The sequence below is a fragment of the Ailuropoda melanoleuca genome, chromosome 10 (genome assembly GCF_002007445.2).
Source record: "Ailuropoda melanoleuca isolate Jingjing chromosome 10, ASM200744v2, whole genome shotgun sequence".
Taxonomy (NCBI): Eukaryota; Metazoa; Chordata; class Mammalia; order Carnivora; family Ursidae; genus Ailuropoda; species Ailuropoda melanoleuca.
In genome coordinates this window covers 14,495,161-14,505,131 of record NC_048227.1, presented here as the reverse complement: position 1 = coordinate 14,505,131, position 9,971 = coordinate 14,495,161, and the positions used below count along the sequence as shown (strand labels likewise).

The window sequence follows — 9,971 nt, the reverse complement described above, 5'->3', positions numbered from 1 at the left end:
TCTTCAACTCAACTCACTCACCCTCATTCCCTAACCAGAAGTCTTAACTAGGAATTTGATAAAACGGAGGACTCTTCCAGGGGTGTTTGGGATGGGCCCTGGACAACTCAACTAGGTGTACCTGGAGTGCTGGGAAATCATTCCTCTGTAGGAGCTGCGGTATCCAAATGATATTTAGGTCAGGATTATACTTTTAGCTCAGAAGTGTTGCCATAAAATTCCACTTAGACTCATTAATTTTACAGGTACCAATGGGTATATACATGTGGAGATGAAAATCAATGGCCTTTCTCCCCTCAGCTATTAAATGCTTGTCCTATAATCAATACCTTGAGTTTCAGCAATGTAAGAGCAGGTTGGCAAAAAACTTATAAATAAGGAGTCTCATTAGTACCAAAGTCATAGGGACCTCATGATGTGGGCTTGAGGGTAGCATGCAGGAAAAATCATGTATGTGGCCGCTGCTTATGAGTGCTACCCCATTTCCCATCACAGCCCACGGACTAGGTGGTGTATATGACAACCTGGGGCAAATCAGTGTAAGAGACTGGTTTCAGGCAGAGACAAGACCCTGATGGCTGTGTGTGTGTGTGTGTGTGTGTGTGTGTGTAATTGTGCAGATCAGAATCCACCAAGCGGCACATCAGCACGCATCGGTATGAAGGGTGGGAAGCCTTAGCTCAAAGCTTGACACCTATTGTAGCTTTGAAGATGGATTTGACAGTCATTAGCTGGACAAATTTGTCATCTCCCGTGCTCACTTCTGACAGCCCTCACTGAGATCACATGTATCCCTCCACATTTATTCCACATCTCCTGGGTCCAAACGCACAATGGCTCATCTCCTGCCCTTGAGGAGCTCGCCATCTAGCACGCCAGATGGGAATTTAAGCAGCTCTCTAGAAAACAAGGTAGGGTGAAATCCAGGCCTAGGAGGGGATTTCAAAGCGAGGTCCCACGGGGTGGAGTGATTGTGTACGGGTACTAGCAACGCTTCACAGAAAAGAGCTGTGCTAACAGGAAAGGGTAAATTCTAAAATGTCGTTCTGGCCAAATGTACACATTATAGCTTGCGTTGAAAAAACAAAAGAAACAGCTCAATCCTTAAAACAACCCATTATAGCACCGTTCCTGGGAACATGATTGGGAACCAAAATTTTTAACAGGTTCAGAAGCGTGACTCATTATGTGACCTACATTTGACATTTCTTTTTTTTTTTTAAAGATTTTTTATTTATTTATTCGACAGAGATAGAGACAGCCAGCGAGAGAGGGAACACAAGCAGGGGGAGTGGGAGAGGAAGAAGCAGGCTCCTAGCAGAGGAGCCTGATGTGGGGCTCGATCCCATAACGCCGGGATCACGCCCTGAGCTGAAGGCAGACGCTTAACCGCTGTGCCACCCAGGCGCCCCTACATTTGACATTTCTTAAGGGTCCAGCTTTTTAGGAGATGAATCATGAGGAAGACTTAAGATGATGTCAACTGTTGAACTTTCCTTCTCAAGATGCAGCTAATGAACATTTCTAGTGATTAGGACTTCCAACCTGAAACACTGTCTAAGCTGGAGATAAAGTGTAAAGTTCATTGGTTAAAAATTATTTTCTGGGCCTTCTAGTTTAGATGATCTTCATGAAACAATAGACTGTACCAGTAAAATGGAATCAGTCAGAAGGCCATCTTACGGACTGGTATCAAAACAGTAATTCAACTCCAGCATTACATAGTGTGTGTTCCCAAGATATCCAGCACGGGTATTTCTTCTAACACTGTAAAAATAATTTTGACTTCACAATTTCAATTAATTATTTTAATTGGACCATTTCTGAGAACTAGTATTAGCAGTGAATTCTGTGTGCTTATAAAACCCATCTGGACCCGTTCAAGTCAAAAACTTCTGTCCACAAAATACAACCATTATGTTCATTTTGAGTGAAACCCTAATTTGTATCCCAGAACATCTCTTTTGAAGATAAGTAGATTTTAAAAAACTTGCAAATTGTCCATTTAAGTGTTTAAGTACTAAAAGAATTATTTTTAATTATTTCCCAAACGACTAAGATTTATCAGGTGTCCATCCAAACAGGCCCTGTTCCAACCACTCTTCACAGGATTTACTTCATCCTGCTGAGAACTCTCCAACCCTACCAGACAGAAGGCGGAGAAAAGGAAGGGAGCGTGGAAGCTGTCTAGAAACACAAGCCATAGTTTAATAAAAATAAAGAGTGGTTTTATTGATTACATATAATTCCGCTATATTAATATATATTATAAACTTTATGGATTAGAAACAAATGACTTTATTTTTACCGAGAATATTCTAGGTTATGGCAGCATGTCCAATGAATATTACTCTGTCCTGCGGTCGTCACCGAGCTACCTTTCAGATAATCAGAAAGTCATCATCCAAGCTATGTATTATGCCACACATTTCACTAAATAGAAATAAGACATTATGTTTTCTTCAGCAAACACTCCCCTTCTGTCATATCCTCCTACATTCATATTATAATATACAAAGTTTAACTTTTTACCCACAAGACTTGCCTCAGGTAACTTGCACATCGGAAAGTACGAGGCATGAGACAGAGCAAAATGCTACTCTGCCCTCTGTATCTTGGATTTTTCATTTTTGCCTAAAATCCCACTTTATGATTAAAACTGAGTGAATCCCACAGTGTAATGCTTATTAGGAAAGTCGTTTTGTGTACACGTTACCACAAAGATGGAAAGTAGTTTGAGTCAAGCCAAATAGTTGGAGCAAGTACTCGGCAGACCACAGAAAGAAAAGAGGACTGTGGAAAAGAAAATGCTTAGTGTCTTAGGGCTGAAGCGCTTGACGGATGTCATTCAAATTTCTCGTCTCCTTCTTCCACATCTTTCAAGTTGAGTACTTCCAAAGAACCTTTGCCTTTGGTCTCCTTTTTTATTAGCTCATCGATTTCTCTGAAGCAGCCGGGGTCAATCAGACACACCTGAAACAAGGAACACAGCGGCTCACCACATGAGGACGAACACAGCGTCCACTTCCTCTAAGACAAACAGCACCTACTGCTACAGTTCTACAGTGTGAGAGCTGAGACGATGCACAGGCCAGTGCACCGGGTTCTAGTCCAACCCTGTCTTTCCTTCCCCCCAATTTTTATTTAAATTCTAGCTGGTTAACACAGTGCAATACTGGCTTCAGGAGAGAATTTAGTGATTGATCGCTTACGTAGTAACACCCAGTGCTCATCATAACAAGTGCCGTCCTTTTAATACCCACCCCCACCCACCTCTTTCCACCAACCCTGTTTGTTTTCTATCAAGAGTCTCTGTTTGCTTCCCTCTATGTTTGTCTTTTCCCCCTTCCTTATATTCATCTGTTTTGTTTTCTAAATTCTGCATATGAGAGAAATCATAGGTCTTTCTCTAACTTATTTTGCTTAGCATTATACTCTCTAGCTCCATCCACGTTGTTGAGAATGGCAAGATCTCATTCTTTTTGACGTCTGTGTAATATTCTACTGCATACATATACCACAACTTCTTTAGCCATTTGCCAGTCGACGGACACTTGGGCTCTCTCCAGTTTGGCTACTGCTGCTGCTATGAACGTCGGGGTGCACGTGCTCCTTCAGATCAGTATGTTTGTATCCTTTGGGTAAATACCTAGTAGTGCAACTGCTGGACTGTACGGCAGCTCTATTTTCAACTTTCTGAGGAACCTCCATACTGTTTTCCAGAGTCAGCCTCTGTCTTTCTAAGTATGCACGTAAACCCTGGCATTCACCTCCCTGTCTGAGGACTTCTCTGGATTCCTTGGCTGTGAAGTGAATGGGACTAGAAAACTATGGTTCTTTTTGTACTAAAATTTAGCATGGACATTACAGTTCAGTGAAAGCACCTCTCTTTGTTGACATCGGAAGGAGAAAAAGAAGCTTGAAGGCCTATTTAGAAATCACGTGTGACATTTTGAAAAGATTTGAGAACTTCGGAGTGTCAGATGTGTTGCTCCACATTGAGTGGAATGCTCACCAGTCCCAGGTTCGAGCTCATTTAAACTGAAAATGTTACAAATTCTCAGGGCATGAATCTGCAGACAATGGAATCTATACTGGGTCTGACACTGTGGGGTGAGAGGACCCAACACACAACGCTTTTGTTGTTTCTAGAAAATGTTTCGTGGTACGGGGTGCCTGGGTGGCTCAGTCAGTTGAGCATCTGACCATTGGTTTCATCTTGGGTCGTGAACTCAAGATTGTGGGACTGAGCCCTGGGTTGGCTCCGTGCTCAATAGGGAGGCTGCTTGAGATTCTCTCTCCCTCTCCATGCCCCTCCCCCCTCAAATAAATGAATCTTCAAAGAGAAAAAAAAAATGTTCCGTGGTAAATAAGGCTGTCCAACTTTTAGTCGTATTTCCAATTTCCTCATAACAGAAGACTCACTGTAAAATATATTCTCTCATCCAAAATGAGCATGGACTTAACAACAACCACAAAAATCTTAAGTGTGCGTGACTACAAACTAGTTTTACTTAAACCTTGACATTTTTACTTAATTCTAGGTAAGAGGTTTTGGAAATGTCTGATTGTTCATACCCTCTAAATGTCTGTTACACATTTATGACTAGAGAATAGACTACTTTGGTAACATGGAAGCAAAAGAATAAGACTGTTTTCATCTCACAATTTCTAACTGCTGACTGTAGTCTTCACTCTCTATGACCTTGATCAGTGGCTTGAGCTTTTCTTTCAGCTTCTTCCCTTCATTCACTGGAAGAAGGAACCGAAGTCTCATGTGAGCACGTTCGATCTGCATTTTCTCCTTTAACTGCTTGATCACCTCCAAAGCCTGGCGAGACAAAATTGAAAACGATGGCCATTCCTTCTCTTCTTCTGCGGCCTTACTTTGTAAGGGATTCAAAACAAAGCATTTTCCATCTGGCTGAATGACGGTTCTTAGATAGGACACAGAGAATATAAGCAACCATACGGAAAAAATAGGTACATTGGACTTAAAGATGACAAACTTCTGTGTTTCCAAAAAAACTATCCAGAAAGTGAAAAGACAAGCCATTCAATAGAAAATATTAGCAAATCACACATTTGATGAGGTACCAGTATGTGGAATATATACAGAACTCCTACAGCTTGATAATGAAGACACAAATAATTAAAAAATGGTCAAAGGATGTATGTAGATAGTGCTTTCTCCAAAGACAACCAAGGGTCAATAAGCACGTGAAAATATGCTGAAATCATAATTATTAGAGAAATGCAAATCAAAAGCAGAATGATACACAGGTGAATTAATTGCAAATATGATCAAAGATGTGGTGAAACTGGAACCCTTGAACACTGACTGGGAATGTAAAATGCTTCAGCTGTTTTGGAAAATGGTTTGGCAGTTCCTCAAAAGGCTAAATATAGTTACCATATGACCTAGCAATTCCATTTCTGAGTACAGAGAAATGGAAACACGTATACACAAAAACTTGTAATGAATTTCATAGCAGCCTTATTCATAAGAGCTAAAAAGCAGAAACAACGCAAATATCCATTAATACGGTATTTCCATACAATGGGTTATTACTGAGTCCTAAAAAGAAATGAGGTATTGACATGTACTCTAATAGGTATGAACCTTCAAAGGGCCACATACTGTACGATTCCATTTATATGAAATGTCTGGAATAGCAAAGTCCATAGAAACAGAAAACAAATTTGCCAAACACTTGTGAGAGGGAGGAAACAAGGAGTGACTGCTAATGGTGACAGGGTTTCTTCGGGGGTGACAGAAATGTTCTCAAATTAGGTAACAGGGAAGGATGCAAAAATCTTGTGAATATACCATTGAATTGTACCTTTAAAAAAGATGACTTGTATGGCATGTGAATTATATGTAAATAAAAAAAATGTAAAATACAGAGCTGAAATGACTCTTTAAAAATCCAAGTTTTGGGGGCGCCTGGGTGGCACAGCGGTTAAGCGTCTGCCTTCAGCTCAGGGCGTGATCCCGGCATTATGGGATCGAGCCCCACGTCAGGCTCCTCTGCTGTGAGCCTGCTTCTTCCTCTCCCACTCCCCCTGCTTTGTGTTCCCTCTCTCGCTGGCTGTCTCTATCTCTGTCGAATAAATAAATAAAATCTTTAAAAAAAAAAAAATCCAAGTTTTGGGGTGCCCGGGTGGCTCAGTCAGTTACGTATCTGACTCTGGGTTTTGGCTCAGGTCATGATCTCAGGGTTGTGGGATCGAGCCCTGAGTCACGCTTCACGCTCAGTGTGGAGCCTACTTGAGGCTCTCTCCCTCTCCTTCTGCCCCTCCCCCAGCTTGTGCACACTGTCTCTTTCATGTACATAAACAAACATTAAAAAAAAAATCCAAGTTTTATCTTTAAAGGTTTGATTTGGAAAGGAAGATGAGAGCTGTAGTACATTTGTGCTTCATTAAAAAAAAAATTCCATTACTCCTCCCTACAACCCTCATCATTTCCTTCCCCCTCCCCAAAACCTCTACCCAACTACTTCTAAGCAGCATCATTTTATTATAACAGACTATTTTAATGTTTTCTTCAGAGAAAACTGATTTTCATTTGGATACTTTTTGACATTAAAAACCACTCACCTGCTGTTTTGTACTCTTATTGGTTTTGACTGAATAGTGGATGTCCTTCATGGCTCTCTCAATAAGGATAACAGTGTATGGTCTCTTTGTTTCAGGGTTTACACACTTGTCAGCTACAATCGTTGCGATGTCCCTGAACATCTGCTCCAGCTGTGTATGCCGTTCTTTATCCGATACCTGTACCTCTCCTTTAGTCAGAATCTAAAAAAAACCCAACAGATTTTAAAAAAGCAATGCCTTTATTGCACAGTATTTGTTACCTAACCACAAGAATTAATAACTTGGGGAGAAAATTAAATTCCATCCTTCTCAGCTATTGATATACAAGTAATGATCTGAGCTTCACCTAAAGGAAACACTGGATTATCTTGTGCTGGAAAAACTTACTTATTTAGGTGGGGAAAGGGGAAAAGGCAATCTTGCAAAGGTTATAAATGGCGAAATCTTTGAAAAGCAATTCCATTTTCAGGTATATTACACTAAAAATTCATAAATGGACAAAATAAACTTAGTAGAAGATTTAATTTTTGGAGGCTTTTTGGAAATTTGGAGGCTTTGCAAAATTGTTCACATCCTGAATTATTAAATACAATGTTGCACAACAACAAAACCAAATAATCTGATTAAAATGAGCAGAGAACGTCAACAGACACATCTAGACGGCTAACAGACACATGAAAAGATGCTCAACATCATTCGTCATCAAAGGAAAGAAAATCAAAACCACAATGAGTTATCACCTCACACTTGTCAGAATGACTAGAATTAAAGAACAAAAACCAAGAAATAGTGTTGGCGAAGATGTGGAGAAAAAGGAACCCTTATGCACCATTAGTGGGAATGCAAACTGGTGCAGCCACTGTGGAAAACAGTGTGGACGTTCCTCAAAAAATTAAAAGTAGAAATACTATATGATCCAGAAATCGCACTAGTGAGTATTTACCCCCAGAAAACAGAAACACTAATTTGAACAGGTACATGCACTCTTATGTTTGCCGCAATATTTACAACAGCCATCATACTGAAGCAACCTGTGTCCACTAATAGATGAATGGATAAAGAAGATATGGTACATACAGAAATACAATGGAATATTACTCAGCCATAAAAAGGAATGGGTCTTGCCATTTGCAATGACATGGATGGACCTAAAGGGTATAATGCTAAGTGACATAAGTCAGAGAAAGACTAATACCATATGATTTCACTCATATGTATAATTTAAGACACAAAACAAATGAACAAACAAGAAGAGACAAAAAAACCCCCAGACTCTTAACTATGAGAACAAACTGGTGGTTGCCAGAGGGGAGGTGGGTAGGGAATGGGTGACATAGATAAAGGGGATTAAGAGGTTTGAACTTCCTATAAAATAAGTGAGTCACAGAGATGAAAAGAACAGCATATGGAATATAGTCAAGAAGACTAATAACACTCTTTACTGACAGGTGGTGATGACGCTTAACATGTTATGTACCTGAAACTAATGTAACACTGTATGGTAATTATACTTCAATTAAAAAGAGTGATGTTATGGGGCACCTGGACAGCTCGGTCCACTAAGTATCTGACTCTTGATTTCAAATCAGGTCATGATCTCAGGGTTGTGAGATCGAGCCCCACATTGGGTGTGGAGCCTGCTTAAGATTTTCTCTTTTCCTCTCCCCCAACTCTTTCCACAAAAAAAAAAAAAAAAAAAAAGTGATGTTATTCAGGTTGAACTATTGTAGGATAACTACTCCCAAAAAATAATGTTTTAAAGTCTAACATACCTACAAGTACTTCTACTACAAAGAACACTAACATCCATTATGCTGTAGATGTTAGAACTCACCTGCTTACAGATTTCCGTCTGGTCGTCTGTTCCAAATGCACTGATCAGATCCTCCTTCTTTGCAACCTGACCTTTAGAAACATTTACAAACACTGAGTGGGTCTGCAGAACTTCATCAAGGTCTTTTTCCCTTTTGACAGCAGGAGAGAAAAACCCTAAGTGAACACACTTGAAACTTGGCAATTCATTCACATTTAAATACAAGATGGCAACGATATAAACACCAAGAAACAACAAATACTCCCAAATGACCCTCAGTGCGAGGGAACATTTTCAAAACTCAGAACGCATTTGTATTCCTACTTATTCACTGGAGACAAACGTCACGGGAGTATGCATGAAACCCTGAACCGGGGCGGAGGGCGGGCTGCTGCCAGGGAATCCCGATCCCTAGATGGCAGCAGCGAAGACACTACGCACCTCGGCGAAACTACTGGGCAAAGATCTGTGACATCAGGATGTTTTATTGCTACGGGAACTATGTGGAAGACTAGGTCCCAACCCTTTAATGTTATTTTGGCGAAAGGACCATATCTTGGGGGGGTTTCTTGGCTGTAGCTTTAACGACACCAACCGATTAAAACAAAACCCAAACCAACAACCTAAACCACACTAACCAAATAAAAAAAGGAACCCCTGATTTAGGCGCTAAGCTCGGGAAGGACAGTGATTCTCACGCTCACAGCCGGAATAAATTTTCCATTTCTTTCCCTGCCAACACCCCAGTACATTCGAAGCCCAGGGGTAGGACGCCTCGGAGGCAAGTGTCCGGCCAGAGCCCGCAGGGAGAGGGCGACTCACACGCCGCTCCGCCAGCCGACGACTTTGTTTTTGTAGCAGGCGATTTCGAAACGCTTCCCGGCGCGTTTCATCCGTACCACGGCCACATTGGTTAAGCGGATCTGGTTGGTGGGGGTGAAGATCGACATGGTGGCTGCTCACAGACGCTGCGTCCGGGGAACCAGGCTAACCCGCGCCGCCGGCCTGACGGTCACCTGCGCCTCGCTGTAACGCCCCGGCGGCGCGCGGCTAGACCACTAACTGCCCCGACGGCCGCCACAATACACCCAGTTAACTTATTGCGCAGGCGTCAGGTGTTGCAGACACCAGGGGAGGAAAAGAGAGCAGCAACGCCTGCGCACTGTCGCTTTTACGACATCGTTCTGCGCCGCACAAGTGAGGCGCCCTTCCTTAATGTACTATACTTCCGCCAATGAGCGAAAGAGCTGTGATTGGCTGGTGAATTTCATGTTTTCGCGACCGGGGGGAAACGTATAGCCCCGGTCCCTCTTAGTTCCGCAGAGTTCGGGGCCACACCTACCTTAACTCTTCATTGTGGAAAAATTGTAAGATAAAAAAGTTGAGAAAAAAGTACGATGAACTCCCACAAGCCCATCGCCCTGCTTCAACAATTATTAATATTTTGCCATTCTTGTTTCATTCTCCCTCTTTTTTTGTTGGAGATTAAAGCAAATTATAAGATTTTAGCTTTAAATATGTTTGTCTATACTCCTTACAGATGCACCCAACAAGA

At 41.5% G+C, this 9,971-nt stretch overlaps 1 protein-coding gene across 1 annotated transcript; it reads right to left on the bottom strand.

Annotated features, from left to right (window-relative positions):
- Positions 1–1,793: 1,793 nt before the first annotated feature.
- Positions 1,794–9,609, bottom strand: SBDS (SBDS ribosome maturation factor). The gene is made up of 5 exons (XM_002926896.4): positions 9,239–9,609; positions 8,438–8,567; positions 6,604–6,804; positions 4,667–4,831; positions 1,794–2,973 (listed from the first exon to the last, which is right to left on the bottom strand). The coding sequence occupies exons 1-5, from the start codon at positions 9,364–9,366 to the stop codon at positions 2,845–2,847; spliced, it is 753 nt and encodes a 250-aa protein (XP_002926942.1). The 5' UTR covers positions 9,367–9,609; the 3' UTR covers positions 1,794–2,844.
- Positions 9,610–9,971: the final 362 nt, after the last annotated feature.